The sequence below is a fragment of the Pinus tabuliformis genome, chromosome J, assembly GCF_031772625.1.
Source record: "Pinus tabuliformis cultivar Carrire ecotype Pingquan chromosome J, CPIR1, whole genome shotgun sequence".
NCBI lineage: Eukaryota > Viridiplantae > Streptophyta > Pinopsida > Pinales > Pinaceae > Pinus > Pinus tabuliformis.
This window is the reverse complement of record NC_142295.1, coordinates 615,856,390-615,882,805: the sequence shown is the minus strand read 5'-3', so window position 1 is coordinate 615,882,805 and position 26,416 is coordinate 615,856,390. Positions and strand designations below refer to the sequence as shown.

The following is a 26,416-nucleotide window of genomic DNA, read 5'->3' as shown; positions in this document are numbered from 1 at the left end:
ACCATGATGCACTGTTGAAGGCCGTCATGATGTAACCTTGGAGAAATTGTTTGGGTAACATGAAGTGCAGTGGTGACACCCTCTAAGAAGGCAAAGTTGTCATTGATGAAGTGATTTGGAGACTAAGAGAGGGCAGTGTTGAAGGTGAAGATATTGTCAAGGCTAGTTGCAGAAGATATTGGGAGTCTTGAAGAACAACTGAACTTATCTTGACGAATTGAAGCATAGGGTTGGATCCCTAGAGGATAGGAGTCCTCAAGAAGACCAGGTTGGAGCCTATACCAGAGATAGGGTTGGAGCCCTACAGGTTGGTGCCTCAAAGTGACAAGGCTGGAGCCTTGTGAAGATAGGGTTGGAGCCCTAGAGGTTGGAGCCTCGTGAAATCCAAGTCGGTGCATGGCAAAGTATAGGTTGGAGCTTGGTGGATTGAAGATTGGTATCTTCATCTAGTGTTCGAGCCCTACACTATATTGTACTTGATTTATTGTAAAGAAGAGGATTGAAGTCTTCATTATTCCCGATTAATAAAAGTATTTATTCTTGTTGTTTATTTTGTGTTCTAATTATAAGTGATCTAACTGGTAAAAATAACAATTGAAAAGAAATAATGATTCACCCCTCCTCTCAGTGTTTCCAACATGAGGTTCATGGGAAAGTCTCACATTTGCAAATTGAAGAAAGCCTTGTATGGACTCAAGCAGACACCTAGAGCCTGGTATTCTCGAATTTAAATCTACCTGACGAGACTTGGTTTCTCCAAAAGTGATGTTGATCCAAACTTATATATTATGGTTGAGAAGAATGAACCTATGATTTTATTATTGTATGTTGATGACTTATTTTTGATAGGTGTAGAGCATCTCATTATTTAGTGTAAGAGGGAGTTGGCCTCTGAATTCAATATGAAAGACCTTGGGTTGATGCACTATTGTTTGGGGCTAGAAGTATGGCAAAGGCCTAGTGAAATTTTCCTTGGTTAAGGAAAGTATATTATTAGGATGAAGTAGAAGTTTGGAATGATGGACTGTAAATCTATGGCAACTCCCATGGTGACTAATCTGAGGAAGTTGAGAGACTTTGAGTCAGATTTGGTAGATCCATCCATGTATTGAAAGTTGATTGGCTCCTTGATGTATTTGGTTAATACCAGGCTAGACATTTGCTTTGCAGTGAACACTCCGAGTCAGTTCCAGGTGGAACCATGACATGATCATTAGATTACAACAAAGCATATATTGAGATATTTGTGTGGTATAATTGATTATGGTTTGAGATATGTCTCAAATGGTGATATACAATTGCAGGGATATACAAATTTAGATTGGGTAGGGAGTGTGGAAGACAAAAAGAGTACATCCAAAAATTGCTTCAGTCTTGGCTCTATTATGATTTCATGGATGAGTAGGAAGTAGACATCTATTACGCTCAACGCTGCCGAGGCAGAGTATATTGCAGCCAACTTAGCGAGTTGTTAAGTAGTGTGGTTTTGAAAGTTACCCGCAAGACTATTTGATCAGGTGCTAGAACCGACCATGATATATTATGACAATCAAAGTTATGTGAAGCTAACAGAGAATCAAGTTTTCCATGGCAAGTGAAAGCACATTGAGATAAAGTACCACTTCATTTGTAGACTGTGACATGGTGCAGAAGAGAGCAATGAAGCTCCAATATGTCTCTATTGATGAACAAATAACTAATATTATCACAAAGCCTCTGTCCAGAGCAAAGTTTGTATACTTCAGGGACAAGCTTAGAATTGTTGAGAATACCTCCCTAAGTGAGAGGGAGTGCTGATGAAATAACAACAGGGACAAACACTCTCCTTGTGTCAAGTATGACTAGAATTAGGGGAAATGGTCCAGCAGAGGATAATCATTCTTCATGTGTCATGTATGTTGCCCAAAATTAGGAAGAATGGTCTTAGAGACCCAAGATCCCTCAGTTGAGTGGGTGCCTTTCAACATCAAATGCAGAACTCTTTGGATGGGTTGAGAGAGCTCATTTAACATCAGGCCCAAAATTACTGAGGTAGAGTGTGGCCTTTGGAGGTTCACCGTGTGTCAAAGATATTGACCGGAATAATGGTGAACCAAGACTAGTCAATATACCATGTGTCAGATAGACTGGAATTATGGTGACTAGTTGATGCTAATGATGTACCATGTGTCAGGACTCAGGAGTATTGACTGGGATTATGGTGAGAATACACCATAGGTCAGAGGTACCAACTGAAATTATGGTAACTTGTTGACGCTGTTGATTTACCATGTGTCAAAGTTATTGATTGGGATCATGGTAATTGGATGATGTTAATATTGATGAATTGCTATTACCTTTTCTTAGAGAAATTTGATAGTCATTATGAATAAATCCCTAGATAAGAGGGAGTTTTGAATTTTGTAGCTATGGTCAATCTTCATAATTAATATTTTAACCCTTGAAATATATAATGAAAATGTAAGACATGTTTTTGTGTCATTTTTATTGATTAGCCCATAAATGATTAATATAAGACATATTCTTCATGGCAGTTTCAAAAGATATAATTTCGAATTTTAAGTTTTTAATTTTTTGCACCAAACTTGTCATGTCAACCCTCCTTCAAGTGAAGTCGGCCCTAGGTAGAGAGGCACCCATTTGGCTAGGCAAAGCACTATATATATGGCACTTGACCTCTTCCACAAGGTACCATTTGACCTCTCACACAAGGAGATATATTTTGGGCATTCAAGAGAAGGAAGAGGAAAGACAAGAAGGATAAAGAAGAATGAATTCATCTCAAGCATATCTCTCTCTATCTCTTTGACTTCATACGTGTGACTTTCTGGGCATATTTTGTGGAGCGGGTCAAACTTCTAGGAAGCAGGGCCAAAATTCTGGGCAGAAGGCCAAGTTTTTGTGCAGCTTCTTGGAGGCAGAAATTTGGGCTAGGCAGATCAGACAAGGGTCGAGTTTATTAGGCTTGACAAGAGGGCAGTTTGACCAGGTTTTACCATTGTATTGTAGGTCAATTTGACCATCATATTGACTATCAAAATTAGGTGTATTTCTTGTTGAATCGAAGAATTTCTCTAGGGAAAAGGTGGTTGGGTTTTTCCCCCAAGTGGATTTTCCTTGGGTAAATCTTGTGTTCTCTTTGTGCATTGTGCTCTCTATTGTCCTTGTGCATTTATGGTGGAATTTCTGAAGTGTAATTGCGTGATAATAAATTGGAAATGCTAAAAGAATATCTACATCATTAGAAGCTAAGAAACCAGATTCGTCCTCCACCCCCTCGTATCCTGAATCCCACGAATCAGACAAGATTCTCTGGGACACATGTTTGGTTCTAATGTCCAATGTGTCCTAGAGAACAACCATCTATCATTGTTGAATATTGCAGACTTCATTCATCATGTTGAAGAGGCTAAGGGAGGTCAAAGCCGCTTTTGGGGCCCTGGTTATTTTAGAGTTTTGGTCATTGTGGAGAAAGATAGATCAAGCAACGTCAAAAAGAGTGAAGGACATAGTGTTAGATGATGCTTGGTGGGAGAGGGTAGATCTCACTATTAAGATCATGGACCCTATCATTACTTTGCTACGATTTGCAGATACAGACCAACCCATCCTAGGAGAGGTTTATGAATGTAATGTCCAAAATAAGAGATTTTTGGAACAAGCACTTCATATAAAACTATCATGTCTTTACTAGAAGATTGCCATGTAAAACCCAAACCATAAATCTATAAATTGCATAAAATCTCATTAAAAATCACAACACGAGAAACAATGAGAAATGCGGCAACCAAAATCTAGCTTTATTATATATAGATAGATGCCAATACTATAGCTGAGAATGACCCTCCGGTCTCCAAACTGAAACAAAAAAAATCACTACACCTGTGGATTCTGAATGAATCCACCAAGGGGAGATGGGTGCTCGCCCAATCCCGAGGGTTTCATCCCGAGGCTACCATTGGAGTAGAGAATCGGGTTCTCAACCTTTTATACAAGAAACACTATCAAAACGATGATGTCCTCCAATGGCCTCCTCCTTTTTTATAGATCTGATGGACCCCTCTAGAATCTTCTATTTTATTATTATTTTAATGCGGGAAAAGGGTAAATTGGCCACCATGTTTGCTCAGGTCATTGAAACTCCCATCGAAGAGTCCCATCATGTAGATCTTCTCGTTCCAGTTCCAATGAGCTATTACACTAAGGTGTTCCATCAATTAATCTCCCCGGAATCCACCTCAAGCATAATTATTTAAGTCATGCCAATAATAACGCTGATTTTTGAAAGTTGTCGGAATGCAACAGAACGAAAGACGAGCTGTGTTGATGATGGAATATGCCAAGCGAATGCCATAAGATCCCATAAAAACTCCTTGAAACTCCATCGGGACTCCTGATGACATAAACTTGCTCCACTGACCTGGCCATCCCCTGTCTTGGAAATCCACCCTGGTTGTACTATGAAGAAGAATAAAAATGGGGACATGACATTCCTCCCACCCCAAGATTGCTTGCCCTCAAGCAATCCAAATATGTGGACCAACCTGGTGGCCCAACGCCACTGAGACCCAATGCCCGGATCCCATACGAACCACTGATCCACGTCATGTCTCCAAGTTATCGAGACATGACTAAATCCTCCAATCCCTGGATCCCATGTCCATCTCTGACTCAACCTGCTGCCAGTAGATCCACCTAGATCCCAATGCCACCAAGAAGGAGTGTTTATGCTACATGGCTCTTGCTGTGTTGTAGCTCCGGCTGTGAATGCTGCCCTACTAGTTGTGTACCAACTCCTCACCTCAAGCTTAATCTCCTTGGCATACCCCAAGCTTAGTCTCACCATACTGATGCTGCACTAAGATACTGATGAGTGGCCAACCCACATTCTGCTGCCGACTGGAGCATGTAATATCCCCCCACCTCTAAGGGCTCCTATAGTACACTACTCCCGATTAAGAATGATTCACCATCAATAGGATACCAACTCATGATCTCCCGCCAATCTATGTCATGGACTCCTGTGTAAGGAACAAGTCTACTATGCTGATGCTGGTCCATGCTCAACTCATGCTGCCCTATCTAGTTGGTCAACAATATCGACCGAGAAAGTCTTGCCTCTCTCCCTATAATGCGTACAAGTAACCAAACTGTGTTGCAAGCCCTGTTTATGTACTACTGGAGAGGGTTGTTGCTTGAAAATGTTGCAGCTCGGCTAGCTACCACTACACCTGTTTGCACTTCATCAATGGGTAGTCCCAACGATGGATGCATTGCCACCTCCCTCGACTGATAGGAAACTCCACACTCTTCCAACCCACCAATCTCGTGCCAAACTATCTTGTCATACTCCAGCATCTCCTGAGCACAAGTGTTTGCGAATATTGTCACCCTGCTAATTATCTGTACATCTGTCTGCTTCTCACCAACGACTGACCCCAAAGGTGGCTACTCATCCTCCATCATCACGGGTTCAATATGAACTCCAATTGGCTCTCCCAAAAAGGCTCATCATGCATATTGTGCGCCTCATCCTCCTGAGCTGACTCACATTCCATCATATGCTTCTCATGCTGACTCATCACTGGTGACACACTAGTCTGAATGTCTCTCCTAGGACCCACAAGCTTCTCATCATATGAATCCGGCCTGATGTTAATGACTCACCATGACTCATGCTCCTCTATGTGCTCTCTATGCTGAATCATTAGCCGCTCATCTCCTCCCTGATCTCTTTCCCACATGGGAACAATCAATTGCTCCTCATACTCCTCTACCACACATGGATGCATATCTGGGCCACTGTGATCAACTCCATATCATATGAACCCATGGACTCGTCCAACGAAGAGTCCTCATCCTCACAACCATAAAGAATATCTCCCTGCTTTACCGCTGTCATCTCCTCAGTATCACTCAAGCATGAGTGATCAGGTCCCCGAGGTCCGTTGCAGATGAAGCAAAGTCCCTTACTCCTCATCTCATTCTTGTTGTATGAGCCCCCGAACCTGAGCTTTTCCTCCCTGGTCAACTGTCTCATGAACAACCCAATGTTCTGCTGAACCAACCTCTTAGCTAGACCATAAGCAACAGGTGAGACCAACTGCTCTCTCCTCCAAACAGCCAACAACTGAGACTGCAACTCTCGATAGATGGCATCACAACCACTCATACATGAGGGCAAGATGGACTACATGTGTCCTATGACTCTATCAGGATGCTGTTTCCTAATGCTGAAGAAGCTTTGGAACATCTGCAAGATCAAACCATCACACGCTAGATCAAACATGATTTCATAGGTCCTAGTTACAGTCATAACTTCTAAAATCTCAAGCTTCTTCCCAAAGGTGGAGCCTACACTGTTGTCCAAGTCTTGGAAAGTTTCTACTACCAGTCTGAAGACTCTCCTCATAAGATCATCATTGTAAAGAGCTATAGGGGCTGTTAGTCTCATGATGTTACTGAGAGAAGATGCAACTGGAAGTCTAGCCCCTTCACAAGGTTCCTCCAAGAACTTGGGTTGTACAAGAGCAAGCACAGCTGGTCTTAGAGCCCAAATTAATTTGTTCCGTTCTAACTGGCTCACTTTGGCAAGGAGGGCATCTAGTTCATCAAGTTTGAAGAGAATCTTCCATGCGATCCTCATGTGCTTCAAATCTGTCCTAAGAGCAAAAATCTTGTGTCCTATTTCCTGCCCCTTCTACACATCCTTTGGATGTTCTTTCTAAAGAATGGCATAGACCCTCTTTGAGAATGGTCTAATGTTTGCTGCTGGTGGCTTATTATAGGAGTTTATTAAGGTTTGATCCATGTTTTGGCTCAATGATGATAAGTTCACCAAGCAAGGCTTGACTGACAGCTCGACTGTAGGACATTACGTCCATTGACTCAATACATAGACTCCTTACTCAACTCAACAATAATTGGATAATTATATCAGCCTTGCAACAAGGAAGACAATCAGACTATATGACTAATGACAATATGCAATAGCAATATCACAAGATATTGGGCGAGACTCAAGGAATTGACAGGACCCACTGTGAAATATCCACAAAGTGCCTAATAAAAATCTGAGTTTAATACCCTCTCCCAATGTGGTCATAAGTACATAAACTGCTATAGGTAAAATATTTTATTGGGGCTAATCACCAACACACAGTGACATGTACAACTTTTCCCAGTAGCTGATATCTATATGTTAAGGTAAAAAAATTAACGTAGTCATTGACAGAACTTCATGACATAGCATCCTCCTCAATATATTAAGAAATGTAGATGGAGAAGATATAAAATGGAACCTGGAATAATTATCAGTCAAAAGAACTTGTGCTGGAGATGTCTTGAAAACTAATCTGGCCTTCACAGATGAACTATTAAAAGGAACACCAACTCGTCCTCTGTCAGCTGCAACCATATGCACCTCCATTCATGGTCCCACTGCACAATGATGAGGGCTTCTATGTCCTATGATCTTGCTTCAGCTTAGTGGCTCACCTCAACACCCATTTCTATCTTAGAGAATCTGGTACACCTTTGAGAATTGAACTCAAGTAGAGATGACAAGGAAATTTGGTTATGAGAGAACTCGGTTTGGCAATTCTTACTCAATATTTGGTCTGGCTGCGGACACCCTGCTTTCCTTCACATAATTCTAGAAAGCCATTTCGACCGTGTTAGACTCCGTCTTGTCAAGTCAAATGTGAGATTGATTCTTCTTCAAAACCCTGTTTTGAAGAAGAAATCATTAAATGTGTTTTTTTTAGAATATGTATCAAATTCTCCAGCTCTTCAAATGGCAGCAGTTTCATCAGCTCCTATCTCTGCATTCAAACGAAACAAAAAGTTGGCATTTACATAAAGGGCTTACAGATGCATGACAGTGGCATGTATACATGTGGGTACTTAAAACTGTGGGCACAAGGAAAGATTTACATGAACCAACCACAAGCATGCTACGCAGCTTGCACTTGCAGGCAATACTTCTGGCAGAAATTGAAGTTGAACTTTGAAGTGATTGCAGAGTATGAAATGGGTGTATGGGTAAGAATTGGAATAGAACTAGAATTGTGCAGCACACCTGTGTAATTATTAGGAGATTGAGGGCATGATTAGAGGCAGAACTACAGAAGGAGCTTTGTGGCCATGTCCAGCATGCATATCACTTATGTGAGGATGCTTTGCAATTCAGCAATTTGCATAGTTTTGCGCTTCATAATTGAGACGGAAGACTGGTGGTTAGAGTCACACAATCTTCAAGGATTATCACACATGTCACATAGCTGATCGAAAGGAAACGCGGTGGTCAAACGAAGAAACGCGGATTCAATTTTCTCTATATGCTAACTTTCTTCAAGGGATGCGATCATTGTTCCTTCCATATGGCGGAGATGTCAAGGCAATTGTTGGGACAAGGGTCCGAATTGTTGCCTCCTATTGCAGCTAATATGGAAGATTCTCTGCCAACCACAGTCACCTCTGGGAAAATGGTCAATGCTCGTTCTGGTCAGACAAAATGCATAAATGCATTCGAATCATAGCTGTAAATTTCATAAGCATTGGCAACATTATGAGCCAATTGTTGGGTGATATTGAGAAACACTCACTTCTGACACTCGAGTCATGGGAGAAGATGGAGCAGTGCCCCTTCTCTGCACAGCTCGAAGCCAAGAAGTTCACTTTCAATGTGATGGCAAAACAGATGATGAGCTTCAATCATGGGGAGCCTGAGACAGATGATCTCATGAAGGATTATTTCACGTTCATGAAGGGTGCCACCTCTGTGCCTATAAATCCTCCCGGGACTAGTTACAGGAAAGCGTTGAAGTCTAAGAGCAAAGATACTGGACTTTGTGAAAAAGACCATGGATGAGAGAAAAGACATCCAGATGTACACTAGGACGACGTCCTCACTTGTGCATAATCAATTCAAGCCTTTTGCTTTCAATCAAGGTGGGACATGGAAGAAGTGATTGGTGTTGCAGTGGGCCAAACAAAGATCAGGCATCCCGCGCTCAGTTTGTTTCAATTTACACAGGTTTGGAGGGTTCTCATTGGAAGTGTCGAGCTTCACTGGTTAAAACTAGAATTATTACATTCACATTGTGGGCATTCTGTAAATCAAGTTTATTCATGTGTAGTTTCCGTCTCTATGGTTGTGACGGGGAAGTAGTTTCTAGCCTCAGCTTTACTGTTACCCTTCTGGATGATAGTGCGAAGGTGTGTGCGTATTGTTCTGGACAGAGTGCGGCAGAATTGTTGCAAGTGTTACCAGATGAGTTCTGTGCTTGGCCCGAGGATGAGCAAACTATGTACCTATATACTATCCAAAATGAAGAATTTACGGTTGCAATTTGCAAAAATATGTATAGCAATGACTATAACAGAAAAGCCTATGACATGGACCCAGATTCAGGTTTGTCGACTTGGAGAATTGCACGAGCTTTGAAGTGTGATTGAGATATCTACCTCACTATTCCTTCACACTTCAAACATATTTGCACTGCCATATTTTGGTGTCAAATTCATTTTCCAGAGGTCTTCCAATATTTTTACATAGGACGCCAAAACTGAAAATTCTTCACTTCCACGCGTGCAAATTTAGTGGGCTGCCAAGATTTTCTTCGCCTTAGTCAAATGGGTCATATATTTGGGGGAAACCGAATTATTTTAAATCATATCTATATCCTGACCAGGACTCTTTGCAACGTGTAATCATTTATGGAAAAGTAAAAACCCAAATTAAACGCAGATATCCATCACTGCAGAAGAAATAGGATTCGTTCTCCTATTAAGGGCTTCGGTTAATAATCCAACGGGATCTGTGCTCCAGTTTGTCGGCCATCAGAGGAATTCAAGGGAAACGATGCTCTGTTTTAGAAAAAAATGGATGACTCTTTCTATTCTTGCAATTATAGTTGAACAGCTCATTATTTTTTATCGACCTGTAGGGAAAAGTTTTTGTATGCGCTGATATTGGAGAAGATATTACGCTATTTTTGTTTTAGTTCTTATTCAAATGCAAAGTAAAGTCAAAAGCCAGAATTTAAACAGAGGATTATCAACCTGAGCAGAAAAATAGGGACAGATTGCTTATCCTAGTCTTCAGTTATGATTTGGAGGGTTCACACTACAGCTTCCGCCTTTGTATTGGTCACAGAAAATGTAGCGCTGTTCTTTAGGAACCGTTGAGTGGCTTTTTACTATTTTTCATAATGTCAGTTGAAACAGTTTCATCCTTTCATGGATCGGTTTTCTCCTAAGCTTTTTATTGTATTAAAAGACATTTGTAGAAAGAGAGAAGAGAGTTTTGGGAGCTGGTGGAGAACAGTGAGTTTCATTGTACAGCTGTTTGACAGAGATTTTAATGAAAATACACAGCTCTGGCTTCTGAGATTCCTGTGGTATGAAATTTAACATTTGTGTCATCCTATGTTTCATATGTAGCCTGTTATGTGTTCATTTCATTTCATGATCGTTTCCAATTGAACAAATGAAGTGTTAAGGTAGAATTCATAATTTATATGCTCTGCCTTTAAGTTTGTTCATATTTAATGTTTTCTTCTGTTTGACAAGGATTCATCTTCTATGCCCTTGTCAACTCCTCAGCAGTCTTGCCATTCCATTTAATCTCAATTTGATGTTAAACTTTCTTGCCTACCTTGCCTCAGGAGACAATCTGTGTTTTTGATTACATTTCTCTGTTCAAGCTGTTTCTTTGCCCCATGCAGCGCAGAAAAAAAAAACCATCATTTTATAAAAAACCCCTTTTTTAATCAATTTACTAGCCTAAAATCAGTGTTCTTTATTGGTCATCTCATCCCATTGAAGACCTTTTGCCGAGATAGACCCGGAGAGAGCCCTCTCCTGTCCTCGTAGGGCTAGCTACGAGGCTAAGTGGTTTGATGTTGCCTTGGATTTTGTCTTCTTCAGCCTGAGGCCAAATTCGAGCCCTAACAGACCGCAACCTTTGTCTTCTACTTAATTGCTCTGTCTTATTCGCTCCTGGAAAATTAACTCCCAGATCTCTGCACTCCAGGCTTATTCGCTTTTTTTTATTAGTGGACTGATAATTGCAATTGCAATTGCAATTGAGTCCACATGCCCCACATTGACAACCATTTCTATGTAAAGGTATCCATACACACAAGCTCAAGGAAAACATCGTGCCAGTTTCACAAAACGCATTTGCTTCATGTCACTGCATTCTGATCTCTGCCAAGTGTGTTCTGCTACCACATCTCCCTATTCGCACTGATACCTTATTCTCTTTGCTCAGACCAGTGGATCAACAATTTCTCTTGCATTGTCACCATATTCGCAGTGTTGACATCGCGTCCTTGCATCATGCAAGAAGGATCTTGGTCGTGTGACGCTCACACTAGCTCAATTTGGAATTCCGCCTGATGTATGTGAAGTTGCAACCATGACCCACGTATCTGTTTCCTTCCATGTGCGAGGTGTTCTCGCTGCTAGTTGAACTCGATCTTACTTCATAGCTATCGTGGCACCACCCACATCAACTAATTTATTAAATTTGTGCTTACGATGCTTCTCCCACTGTGACGATGTTATATCATGGGCCAAAAGAATGCACGATAGTGTAATCAACTCCCAGCAGTTACTCTTCGAACCAAATATTTGGCGGCAACATAATTCTCTTAACTTGATCCGGCTACAAGCGATTACAACAGTGATGAACTTGGGTTTAGTTTACTAGTGAGGAATCAACATTTAGTTCTCATGTTATAAGATCCGATCCTCTGAGGGTAAGAATTTGGTGGCAGTCACTGCACAAATGGGAGAGACTCGGTCTCCTTGACGTAGCAACTACAAATTCTGCTTCTCCAAAATCGGGTTCCCCACTATTGCAAGCAGGCATCTCGGCTCCCCAATCTATCAAGACCAATCCCGATTCTCCTATAACTTGCGTACATAGCACTAGAGCCCAATTACAATTCTGCTGTGGACAATAAAACTCGACTTTCCAGACAGACTTGGCCTTATGAATGTGAGCTCGGCTCTGACAATGGGCACGACCTCAACAATGAAAATTTGGTGCCAACACTTAAGTTCGGCCCCTTCCAAACATTTTCACAGCCCACACTTAATAAACAGTTGGACGTCTTCTTAATAATTGCCCCCCTTAAATGACATTGTTGCTCCTGCATGCCAGTCGACTCCTCAAACAATTAAGCCATTTCAATTTTCGGCTGTGAGATCAACGCCGCTTGACTTTTTGATTTGACGAATGATTATTAACCAATCGACAAAGCCACAAAAAATTTGTCTATTACTTTTTTTTTTTTTTTATAACAGAGATTTTGTAGAACTGTTAACAGATTTTTTGTAAAACTGTTAACACCTAAGGCAATTTGTCCAGCAAGTAGAATTTGGCATGTTCAAAATAAACTCTCGAACTTGGCCTTTCAAGATAACCCACGACCGAGCCAAGAGAGATGCTCTGATACCACTGTAATGTCCAAAATTAGAGATTTTTGGAACAAGCACTTCATATAAAACTCTTATGCATTTACCAGAAGATTGCCATGTAAAACCCAAACCTAAATCTATAAATTGCATAAAATCTCATTAAAAATCACCACACAAGGAACAACGAGAAATGTAGCAAACAAAATCTAGCTTTATTATATATAGATAGACGCCAATACAATAGCTGGGAATGACCCTCTGGTCTCCAAATTGAAACAGGAAAACAATCACTACACCTGTGGATTTTGAATGAATCCACCAAGGGGAGATGGGTGCTTGCCCAATCTCTCTATATCACCCGAGGGTTTTCATCTTGGGGCTACCAATGGAGTAGAGAATCGGGTTCTCAACCTCTCATACAAGAAACAATATCAAAACCAAGATGTCCTCCAATGGCCTTATCCTCCTCTTTTATAGATCTGATGGACCCCTCTAGAATCTTCTATTTTATTATTATTTTAATCATGGAGCACTTTACCCTCTTTTATTTTAATTAAAATATTCTTTTTAATGCAGGAAAAGGGTAAATTGGCCACCATGTCTACTCAGGTCACTAAAACTCCCATCCAAGAGTCCCATCATGTAGGTCTTCTCGTTCTGGTTGCAACGAGCTATTACACTGAGGTGTTCCATCAATTAATCTCCCTAGAATACCACCTCGAGCATAATTATTTAAGTTATGCCCAATAATAATGTTGATTTTTGAAAGTTATCGGAATGCAACGGAACGAAAGGCAAACTGTGCCGATGATGGAATATGCCAAGAGAATGCCATCAAATCCCATAAAAACTCCTTGAAACTCTATCGATACCCTTGATGACATAAACCTGCTCCACTGACCTAGCCATCCCCTGTCTAGGAAATCCACCGTGGTTGTACTATGAAGAAGAATAAAAATGGGGACATGACAATGAGGGATGGGATTCCATGATTGAGTTTGTGAGGACCATTATTTTACAGAGTGTGTGCCCCGAGTTTGAGACATCATCAGAGGCCTTCTTCACCACCATACAAGATATTCTTGTATGCAGATGGGACAAGAATTGCACACTTTTGCATTGTTTGGCTAACTCATTGAACCCAAAATACTACAAACATGAGTGGTTGAATGGTGGACCTTCCCGCAGATTCCCTCGTCACATGGATGGTGAATTTTCACAGGGGAGGAAGGATGCATTGAGGCATAATTTTCATGATAGAGCATCCCTTGATGTGGTGGAGGATGCCTTCGCAGAGTTTTCCACTGGTATTGGGTGATTTGCAGGCTATGATGTGATTAGAGACGGGGGCTAAGAAGCCCTATTCTTGGTGGGCAACTCATGTGGCAACAAGTACTCCTTTACAACAGTTAGCCATGAGGCTCCTCTCTCAGGTGACTTCATTCTCTTGTTGCGAGAGGAATTGGAGGACATATGGGAATTTTGATTTTGATGAATTAGTGAGAAAACTGCAGTTTCTTGTCTTTCTCCTATTGGATCATTGAAGAATTTCTCTCATTTGTATTTGTATGCATAATGTTACTTTTTGTTAGATATTTTCGGAATAGCACTGAGTAATATGTGTGATCTGTCCAACGTTTTGGATGTTAACTCCATCCATCCATCATCGAGTCCCTAAGGATGGATGGAGTTACCATTTGAAACATTGGACGGATCACACATATTACACAGTGGTATTCCAGAAATCTGTAACAATATGAAATTATGAATAACTATGGAAGTCTCCAATCACCCATAATGTTACTTTGTAAAACTTACAAATTTTAAATTTACAATGTAGAATCTAGATCTATGTATGAATTTGTATCATGAATGAGAATTTGTGTAAGAAATATCTATTTAGTATTTATATATATATATATATATATATATATATATATATATATACTAAATAGATATTTCTTACACAAATATATCTATATATATATATATATATATTTTTTTTTTTTTTTTTTTTTTTTTCTTTTTAATAAAATAGTATATAGTGTGCTCTGTTCTGGGGGGTCAACGTGCCCATGTCAGACACTCAAATTTTCGTGTCCTGCGTGTCCCTTGTCCCCGTGTCAGGTGACTTAGATTAGAAGTAATTATCAGTTTCCAGAGATTAGTGCTTGTATCTATTGCAGTTGAAAAATCAACAATACGTTTTTAACTGTTTTTTTTTATATTTATGGGTTAATGGAGTTATTTGATGAATATAATAAATATATTTTGCATGTTTTCATGCTGGTTTATTTTTGCCAATTTTGAACCTTTTGTCCCAAACTTGTTGTCCCCAACCATTAAATTACTGATGGTGACTTTTGCAACACTTGTTTATCTATCTTTTATGCTTGCATTTTACTGCAGGGAGGGGTCAATTTTGGTTTTATTATTTTCATTTTCTATCTTTGCTTGATTATTTCCCTACTTGTTCAAATAATAGTTCCAACTTTTAGAGTCATAGTTTCTAATTTATCACTCGGTACTTTTGCAGGTAAATGGGATGCTGTGGCTACTTGTTTCTTCATTGATACAGCACATAATGTTGTTGAATACATTGAGATCATATCAAATATTCTCAAAGATGGAGGGGTAAGAATATTAAAACCTTTATGTTAGTATGGGAGGAATTTTTTCAGATGGTTTGCACTGATCTTCCTTTTTTTCTTTATATGCATGATATTTCTGTGTTATGTATTGTTTGCCAACTAAGAATTAGGAACTTTATGTCTTTGCCTATCTTTGGAGATCCATGGCACATTTTCTCAGTACAATTCAAGATCAATTTATACTGTCCTCACTGTTTTGAATGGGGGATAGACGCGTGCTCAACAAGGATACCAAACAACTAAATTAAAGATAATTCATGAAAGGTATTCTAATTAACTTAAAATCGTTCAAGAGCATTTCTTTTCAGTGGTTGATGATACAATAAAAGCTTGTGGTCCAGTAAAGAAGAATAAGTTTAAAATAGACACTTTATAAGTCTGAAACATAGGTATAAAATTGTACATTGTCTCAAGGTATGACTGTATAAGCGTGTTGTTGAAGATAATTGAAAGAATCTGAGATATATTGTAATCAAAATTTTGAATACGGAAAGCAGAAGAGAACAGTTATTCTGGTTGCAATGGAATAAGTTGTCATGGAAAATTTCTTGAAGGTGCAAAATGTTGGGACTGGTTTATGTTAGTCTTCAGATGGATCTACTGTTAAGTTATGGTATGTTCTATGCTTAGAGCAATTTACTTTTCTTTTTTATTATTATTCATAGATTAGCAATCACATGTGCATAAGTAAAGTGTAGATAGAACATTAAACGATCAACAGAAAACAAGCCAAGTCAAGAGACACAAGATGTGGCAGCTAGCCAGGGACAAACCCCACAATGGGTGGGAAAACCCTTTGATCAAATCTTCTTTTATCTTCAATAATTCAGCAGAGAGAAATAGTACAATAAATCTGATTCATATCAGCAGTAGCAAACCCTAGATTAGTAGTATCAGCATTAGCGACTTCATCATCAAACTAGGGCAGACAATATCTCACAAACAGACCGTCGGATCGGCTTGATTCCACCACCAAAAGTTGCGGCTTCCAGAGGAGGTTTAGATGAACCTACAACGCAGTTTAGATGAGGAGATCTTCTAGTCCACACAGGTCAAACTTTACTTCTGTAGTTGCAGCTTCAGTTTCGGTAGCTTCCGGCTTCAAACTAGGGCAGTCGATATTTTGCAAACCGTCCGTCGGATTGACTTGATTCCACCACCAAAAGTTGCGGCTTTCAAAGAAGGTTCAGATGAACCTACAAGGCAGTTCAGATGAGGAGATCTTCTAGTCCACGTAGGTCAAACTTTACTTCTGTAGTTGCAGCTTCAGTTTTGGCAGCTTCCGGCTTCAAACTAGGGCAGTCGATATCTTGCAAACCATCCGTCGGATTGACTTGATTCCACCACCAAAAGTTGCGGCTTTCAGAGAAGGTTCAGATGAACCTACAACGCAGTTCAAATGAGGAGATCTTCTAGTCCACGCAGGTCAATCTTTACTTCTGCAGTTGTAGCTTTAGTTTCAGCAGCTTCCGGCTTCACATGTGTGAGGGAGAGACCATTTTCTGCGCAGTAGAGAGAGAGATGTGATGAGATGAGTGAGTGCAAATGAAGAAAAGTCCTCTTGTATTTATACACAGCTGATGATGTTTGAATAGATGCAACTGTTGGGCTTCTGAGCCTACATGAGTTGTAGGTCGGCTTGATAATAATTCCATAAACAAAATAAATTCATATCTCCATAAATACTTATCGGAATCGGATGATGTTTATATCAATCCTACACCTCTCGATGAGAGGAATCTAATAAAAATATTATGAGCCATGAATAAGATGACCCACATGAAGTTTTGCCCTAGTTTCCAATTTTAACACTCCCTCTCAACTAGGGAGAACTTCATCTGCAATCTGTCTATCGATCGTTACTATTCATCCATCAAATGCACTGCCCTGTACAGCCTGTCCCTTGCCCTGCTCTACTCTATTCTGCCTATTCTGCTTTGTCTTGTTCTGCCCTATATTGATCTGTATTGTTCTGCTCTGTTCTGCTCTGCTCTTGCATTGTTCTGTTCTGCTCTGCTTTTGTCTGAATTATGAAGAAGAAGAAATGATCGAGGATGTATCATACTGACTCAAAGTCAGTCTCAGAGTATGTACCACTAGTCCCAGACCAGTCTCAACCAACCCGAAGTCAGCGTCATAGTGAGTACAACTCCACTGGTCCCAGACCAGTATCATCCTACACTAACTCAAAGTCAGTCTCAGAGTGCTTACCACTGGTCCCAGACCAGTCTCAACCGACCTGAAGTCAGCTTCATAGTAAGTACCACTCCTACCACTGGTCCTAGACTAGTATCGCAGTCTCAGAGAGTGTACCACTGGTCCTAGACCAATTTCAACCGACCTGACGTCAGCGTCATAGTATGTACCACTCACTAGTCCCAGACCAGTACTACACTGACACGAAGTTAGTCTCAGAATATGTACCACTAGTCCCAGACCAGTCTCAACCGACCCGAAGTTAGTGTCATAGTATGGTACAACTCCTACCACTGGTCCCAGACCAGTATAGTTGATCCCAGATCAATGGAGGTCATCCTAGTGTAGGGAGTACGGTAGATACAACGATGCGTACATTGGTACTACTATGGTCCCTAACTTCATTTCCCTACTCATTGATCAGATGAGAGGTACTTCCCATGAGTCCAAGACTGCATGGGTAGGATGCCTCGACAGGAGAACTAATCAATCCTGTCCTCACAAGAGAACACATCAATCCTGCTACAATTGCCATGGAGAACACATAAATCCAGGCCTCGCAGGAGAACTAATCATCTTGCTACACAGGAGAGAAAATCATCCTGTTCCACAAGAGAGCGAATCATCTTGTCCCACAAGAGAGCGAATCATCTTGTTCTAGTGCGCACCACCAGGGGAGGTTGAGTCACCCTATGGTCGTATGTTGCTCCAGTAAGAACCGCAAGCCCTCAGAGCTCCCAGAGCTCAATGTATGCAAAATGCAGGACCCTTGTACAAGGGTTTCTTGACGACTCCAAGTTGTTTGGGAAAATCACAGATTAGATCTTTCCTCGGGATTTTGATAAGGTGTATCTAACTGTACATCATCTTAATGCGATGGAGCCTCCTTGCTCATTGACTTACCATATCCCAGATGATGTCTATCTGCTGGAGCAATCGACGAATACGAGATTCCTCAATAATCGAATCCCACCTCTGGTTGTTACAAAGAATCACAGTGGTATGTGTTCAAACAGCTCACTAAAGAGCTTCCCCAACCAGGCAGCTTCATACGAGATCATACTCGTAGATATGTATCTGGTCTTGGCGGTGCTTATGGCAATCGACTTCTGCTTCCTGCTCATCCATTATATCGAAGCAGAATCCAAAGAGAAACAACACTAAAAAGTGCTCCAGTGATCCTCCACACTACCTGCCTAATCAGCATTCAAATAATCATGCAGTTTCATATTTCCGGCAATGTATCTCATTCCATGAGAGATTATGTCCTGAAGACATCTCAGAAGATTCTTGGCACCAATCTAGTGAGGCTCAACCAAATATGAGCTCACAATGCTAATTGCAAAACATATGTTCGGACTGAGGTTCACCAAGAATATCAACGTGAATGAGTTTTTGAAACTCATAGGCATTTCTCAAATCTGGTTTGCCATCACTACCATATAGCTTCTGAAAGTTAAGATCCTTGAGGTAGTCACAGGCTTGCAGTCCATCATACCAAATATTTTCAGAATCTTCACCACATATTTTCCTTGATATAGGAAAATTTCCCTTAGCTTTTGCCATACTTCAAGTTCTAGGAAATAGTGCATCGGTCCTAGGTCCTTCATTTCAAATTCAGAAGCCAACTCCCTCTTACATTTGTGAGTGAGAAGGTCTGCACCTGTTAGAAAGAGTGTTAGAAAGCGATCATCCACATACAACACCAGTATGAGAGGCTTGTCATCTTCAACCTTAAGGTAAAGGTTAGGATCGGCTTCACTCCTACTGAATCCTAGCTTCATCAAGTAGCTATCGATCCACTCATACCATGCTCGGGGTGCTTGCTTCAGCCCATAGAGAGCCTTCTTCAACCTACATACATGAGATTTTCAATCTTAAATCTCAAATCCTTTGGGTTGCTCCACATAGACCTCTTCTTTGATCAAACCGTGTAAGAACACAGTCTTGACATCCATCTGATGTAGGTTCCATCTTTGTGAAGCCACAAGGGCTATGATCAAGCAGATGGTCATATATCTGGCAACAGGTGCAAATATCACATCATAGTCTATACCTTCCTTTTGGGAGAAACCACGAGCAACAAAACAAGCCTTATACTATTATGTACTTCCATCTACTGCAGCTTTATCTTGTAAAGCCATTTTGAAGTAACAGTTGTCTTGCCCTGGGGTCTAGGAACTACTTCCCAGACATCATTCTCCATAATGGTCATAGCATCCTTCCGTACTTTATGCTTGACGGCATCTGAGAATGATGAAGGCTTATTTTGTATGATTGTGCTCATACTGTTCAGGTATCCCTGATACCTGTTGGATTTCTTACTTTCATGGAAGGTTCCTCAGGGTGCAACATGTCTTTCAGCATCATCAAGTATCCCCCTAAGCCATGAAGGCCTCTTCCTAGAAGAGGAAGGCTCAGGTGGATAAATAGGATCCATCGGTTCTTTCACATCAGGCATTGTTACATCATCATAGAGATAGCTTCCACAATCGTATGGTGCCATACCATTCTGCTCTGGATTATGTGGTGTAGTAGTCTCCCTCTTAATGCCAACCTCAGGTATGCCTGAGTGAACCAACTGTAATATATCAGAGGTCTTGCTTAGGCTTGAGGGGAGTGGTCCCCTTTTGAGCTTTCCTTCAGCACATCCCGAGCATACACCTTCTTTTTCTACTCGGAATTCGGGCATCACTGTCACCATTTGTCTTACACCGAGTATAGCTTTATAATGAAGGGGGGGAAAACCTCAAATGCCAAAGTTTGGACTGAAGAGATGTGTCATCAGACATGACACCTAGCGGAATTCCATTGACCTGATATAATGAATCAACACAAAACCCAAGAGTAAAGGCATCTTTAACATTATTTTCCATGTACATACCTTGCTATCACTAAAGGTTACCTTGTAGCCTTTGTCTTCCATTGCCGAGATGGATACCGGGTTCTTTCGAAGGTCAGGTGCATTTAATAAATCTTGGAATTTCTAGCCTTCTTGAATGGTTGTCCTCTTCCTTGATTCCCAGCTCTCCTCTTACCTTTGCTATTGAATTTGTCATTCCTTTGATTGCCATCATAATGATTTTGATCATCGTCCTTTTCTTCCACCCTTAGGTCCAGCCTTTCCTTTTGATTTAGTCCCGGAATTATTTATTTTCTTAGCATGAGAAGAAAAGGCAGTAGGAGGAGCTTTAGGCAAGGGCATTTATTGCTCTTCTACCCTTGTTTCTTCTAGAATGCATCTAGCCATTAATTCCTTGAAACCAAGAATTACATGATTTTTCAGAAGAGTAGTCCTAAACACGTACCATTTAGATGGTAATCCTTCAAGAGTCGTGAGTGCCATTTCCCTATCAGTAATAGTCTCCCCAATAGATAGGAGATCGTTCTTGATCTCGTTGATTCTTAAGAAGTATGCTTGCATACTCTCATCTTTACCCTTCTTGATTTCCCTCAGCTTATTTCTAAGAAACAAAACTTGATTTGCATCATTAACTTTAAATAAACTCACCAGTCTATTGTAGATTTCCTTGGAGGTGTCTAGTTCAGATATGTAGGCCACCAAGTGCTTGTCGATAGAGTCCTGGATGAACTTCTTTGTTTTGACTTCTCCGTTCTTCCATTTGTTCCAGGCAACAGCAGATGCATTTGATGGAGGCTCAACAATATTGCCTCTTACATGGTCCAGCACTCATTGATCCTCAAGGGTTAGATCGATAGACATCTTCCATCCGTGATAGTCAGCGTTCTCATGGAGCTTGTCTTTGGCAGGAAAAAAGTGTTGAGGACCCCATCGTTCTTTTAGGATAGCCTTGCCAATCTTCTCTTCGGTGATTGCTCTTGCTCTTGCTCGGGCTTTGTCTTCACCTCAGCTCTGATAACATGTTAAGTTATGGTATGTTCTATGCTTAGAGCAATTTACTTTTCTTTTTTATTGTTATTCATAGATTAGCAATCACATGTGCATAAGTAAATTGCAGATAGAACATTAAGCGATCAACAAAAAACAAGCCAAGACAAGAGACACAAGATGTGGCTGCTAGCCAGGGACAAACCCCATAATGTGTGGGGAAACCCTTTGATCAAATCTTCTTTTATCTTCAATAATTCAGCAGAGAGAAATAGTACAATAAATCTAATTCGTATCAGCAGTAGCAAACCCTAGATCAGTAGCATCAGCATTAGTGGCTTCATCATCAAACTAGTGCAGATGATATCTCACAAACTGACCGTCGGATCGGCTTGATTCCACCACCAAAAGTTGTGGCTTCCAGAGGAGGTTCAGATGAACCTACAACACAGTTCAGATGAGGAGATCTTCTAGTCCATGTAGGTCAAACTTCACTTCTGCAGTTGCAACTTCAGTTTCGGCTGCTTCCGGCTTCAAACTAGGGCAGTCGATATCTTGCAAACTGTTTGTTGGATTGACTTGATTCCACCACCAAAAGTTGCGGCTTTCAGAGAAGGTTCAGATGAACCTACAACGCAGTTCAGATGAGGAGATCTTCTAGTCCACGAAGGTCAAACTTTACTTCTGCAGTTGCAGCTTCAATGTCGGCAACTTCCGGCTTCAAACTAGGGCAGTCAATATCTTGCAAACCGTCTGTCAGATTGACTTGATTCCACAACCAAAAGTTGCGGCTTTTAGAGAAGGTTCAGATGAACCTACAACGCTGTTCAGATGAGGAGATCTTCTAGTCCACATAGGTCAATCTTTACTTCTGTAGTTGCAGCTTCAGTTTCAGCAGCTTCTGGCTTCACATGTGTGAGAGAGAGACCCTTTTCTGCGTAGTAGAGAAGCGACTCTTTTCTGCGTAGTAGAGAGAGGGAGATGTGATGAGATGAGTGAGTGCAAATGAGGAAAAGTCCTCTTGTATTTATACACAACCGATGATGTTTGAATAGATGCGACTGTTGGGCTTCTGAGCCCACATGAGTTGTAGGTCGGCTTGATAATAATTCCATAATCAAAATAAATTCATATCTCCATAAATACTTATAGGAATCGTATGATCTTTATATCAATCCTACACCTCTCGACGAGAGGAATCTAATAAAAATATTATCAGCCATGAATAAGATGACCCACATGAAGTTTTGCCCTAGTTGCCAATTTTAACATCTATTATATACAGAGACAAGTACTGTGAGCTTAAAATTAGGGAAAACATGGAACATCAACAATAACCCTTGAAAACCTTGGAAGATTACATTGAGAGTTGAAATAAAATCAAAAAATTAAAAGGTTCTAGTGAGCAACTAACTGTAATCCCGATGAAAGTGTATTTCAACTTTCAAGTACCAAATCTATGACATGTCACGTTTGCTTAATGACTAGAATTTTATGTAATTTGTTGACTTACAACATTAAAAATTGTAGGAATTTACATTCCTTAGATTGAACACCAAAGGACACCGCTCACAAATAGATCACAGATCAGTACACCAATATTCTTGACGTGGTTAAAACCATCAAAGAGAGAAACAGTCCACGGCCTGAGCCAACGCGGCCACTTTAGGGAATTTATTAATGAAAAAGAAAGAGAATTTACATAAGCTTCTCTCATGAACAATCACCTAACAAATGACCCTCCATGCTCTTTAAATAGAGATGATGGACCAATCGGGTGTTAAGCCACAAATCAATGTCGGTAATACCGAGGAGAGAATGAACCGTCGGATCACTTCATGTTTAGAACATATGGTGACCGTCAGATTGTAAGTTACCAAAAGTGCATACTAAAGAAACACACTACCTAATTATACACTAGACCAAATTATACTTAATTATTTCCTATGTGTCGGAATATCCTAACATCCCCCCTTAAGAACAACTTGGGATAGGATTGAAGGATGTACAAAGATGACACAATAGGAAAAGAAAGGAAGCATTAGAGCCTATCCCCCCTTAGTGACAACTTCTTGAACTCCAACCATAAATCGAAGTTTAGTAAACTTCGCCTGAGAGCCTTTGTAAAGATGTTTGGAACTTGATTATCGGTTGAACAATATTGCACTTCAAGAACATGGTCATGAATGAACTTTCTGATGAAGTGCATGTGTAGTTTAATGTGTTTGCTGTGCTAATGTTGGACTGGATCTTTGCATAGTTGAATGGCACTTTGATTATCACACCAAAGTGTAGTCAGATGCTGACGCTGAAAACCAAACTCTGACAAGATCTGATGAAGCCACAGGGCTTCCTTACTAGCTTCAACAGTGCCATGATACTCTGCTTCTGCTGAAGAAAGAGAAATGACACTTTGTTTCTTGCAAGGCCATGTAATAGGTCCAAAACCAAGAGTGAATACATAACCTACAGTAGACTTATGATCATCAGGGTCACTAGCCCAATTAGAATCAGTGAAACCAACGAATAGAGGAGATGCTTTTGCACTGTAATGAATCCCAAACTGAATTGTACGTCAAACATAATGAAGTATTCTTTTAGCTTCTTTCCAATGACTTTCATGTGGGTTTGCATAAATCGAGGAACAAGGCCAACAACAAAGGAAAGGTCAGGACAGGTATGGGTCAGATACAAAATTTTTCAAACAAGCTGGCGGTATAAGGTAGCATCAACTTTAGGGGAAGTACAAGTGACTGAAAGTTTGGCTCCATACTAAAAGGGAGAAGGGGCTGGCTTACAATCTTCCATGTGAAAGTGGCATAGAAGATCACAGGAATACTAGGACTGGGAAACAAAAATACCTTCTTTGGATTGCAAGCCTTGAAGACCAAGAAAATAAGGCAAGTGTCGTAAGTCTGTCATTTTAAACTGCTTTTTAAGGTTCGACTTCACATGGTTTATAAGGTTGGGATCACTACCAGTAAAGATAAAATCATCAACATAAAGAACCAGAATGATAGGAGACTTACCCACTTTATTGGTATAGACAGTATTGTCAGAATGACACCTAGAAAAGCTAGTATCTCAAAGAAAGATATCCATTTTGGCATGCCAAGCCCGATGGGCTTGCTTGAGACCATAAACTTATAAAGGGATTTCTTAAGCTGACATACAAGGTTGGAATCTATTTGTATAAAGCCAGGAGTTTGTTTCACATAGATTTCCTCATGCAAGTCCCCATGCAAGAAGGCGGATTTAACGTCCATTAGATGGACTTCCCTTTTGAAAGAGGCAGCAAGGGAAAGAACAAGGTGGATAGAGTGCATTTTGGCAACAGGGGAGAAGGTTTCAGTATAGTCAATTCCTTCAACTTGTGAAAAACCCTTAGCAACAAGACGAGTTTTATGTTTATTAACTTTTCCATCTGGTCGAAACATGGTTTTGTAAACCCATTTGCATCTAACAAGTTTTCGTCCCTTTGGAAGAGGAACAAGGTCCCATGTATGATTTTGCAGTAATGAACGATATTCTTCATTCATAGCTTTGTCCCACTTTGGATGACCTGAAGCTTCTGCAAAGATGTCAGGATCATAATTCGCTGAAGTTTGAGCTTGTAAAGAAGAGGCTATATCGAACCGAGAACGTGTACAACGCTGATCTGTAGGATCAACAACAAGAGCACCTGTTGCATCTCGAGTAGCGCGGACCCATTTTGGAAGTTGAGGAGCTGAAAAGGATCCTGAGAAGGTGGTGGAGGATTGTCATCCTCGCTGTCATCATTTGAAGAAGGAATATATTCAGAAGTAGAAAGGATAGAGAGAGGTGGCACATCCATTGAACTAGGCTCGTAGGCCAATAAATTTTCAGCAATCTTTAGATCTCTTCTATTGATAACATTTTTGGATTTAGGTTGAAGAAGTCTGTATCCTTTGACATCTTCAGAATATCCAAAAAAATACATTTTTCACTCCTAGGTTCTAAGGCTTTATGTTTCTCATCTGGAATATGGGCCCATGTTTCACTTCCAAAAACACGAAAGTGACTTACATCTGGTTTAATTGAGCTCCATGCTTCTTATGGTGTGATAGTCTTTAAAATCTTAGTAAGAGTGCGATTTACTATGTAATTTGCATAGTTAATGGCTTCTGCCCAAATATTATGACTAAGTCCTTTAGATTGAAGCATGCAATTATCCATTTCTTTTAAGGTGCGGTTCTTCCTTTTAGCTACACCATTTTGCTGTGGAGAATATGGAACAGTATTTTGCAATTGAATTCCATGCTCAATGCAAAAGTTGATGAATTTGTTGTTAACATATTCTACGCCATTATCAGATCTTAGCTTAAGAATTGATGTCCAGATTGTTTCTCAACAAAGGCCTTGAAGGCCAAGAACATGTTAAAAATTTCACTCTTGAGTTTTAAGAAGTATACCCAAGTGTGTCTGGATAAATCATTAATGAAAATTAAGAAGTACTTGTCGCCAGAGAATGAAACAACTGGAAGTGGACCACATAAATCACTATGCACAAGCTGTAAAGGGGTTGAGTTGTGCCAAGAGGCATGTTTTTCAAACCTATCCCGATGATATTTTCCGAGTACACATCCAGAAAAAACACCATCTTTGCAAGATACCATAGGAAGACTTGTCACCATATTTTCTTTACATAGATTTTGAAGGGAGTGATAGTTTAAGTGACCAAATCGCTCATGCCAAAGTTTGCTCACTTCATCATTATGAGCAACAAATACCGAGGGAAGAGTTGATGACCCAAAGTTGTTAAACTTATACAACCTTGTAGAATCATCAACAATGTCAAGAACTAAAATCTGTCTAGGATCTCTTAGGTCCTTAATTACAACATCATGAGGTGAAAATTCAACAGTTTTACCTTCACCTGAATGAGTTATTTGATATACAGATAGAAGGTTGGAGGATAAGGTAGGAACACTGTTAAGTTTAGGTATGTTCTATGCTTAGAGAAATTTAATTCAATTTTCACAGTTAGCTCAATATCTTTTCTAGATTAGCAACCACATCAGCATTAAAGTAAACTGCACATAGAACATAAACATAGATCACAGAAGACAAGCCAAGAGAAGAGGACACAAGAAGTGGCACTAGCTAGGGACAAACCCCAATGTGGGGAAACCCTTGATCAATTCTTCTTATATGTTCTTCAATAGTTTAGCACAGAGAGAGAGAGAGAGAGAGAGAGAGAGAGAGAGAGTACATTTACAACAGAAGTCAACAGTTTGACTTATCTAGATAAGAGCATAGATCATCT

At 40.2% G+C, this 26,416-nt stretch overlaps 1 protein-coding gene across 1 annotated transcript in view; it reads left to right on the top strand.

Moving 5' to 3' along the window:
- Positions 1-26,416, top strand: part of LOC149228458 (uncharacterized) — a 412,049-nt gene that overhangs the window by 288,276 nt on the left and 97,357 nt on the right. The window contains exon 15 of the mRNA XM_089380786.1: positions 14,969-15,066. Coding sequence (XP_089236912.1) covers positions 14,969-15,066 — 98 coding nt within the window. The remainder of the gene's footprint in view (positions 1-14,968; positions 15,067-26,416) is intronic.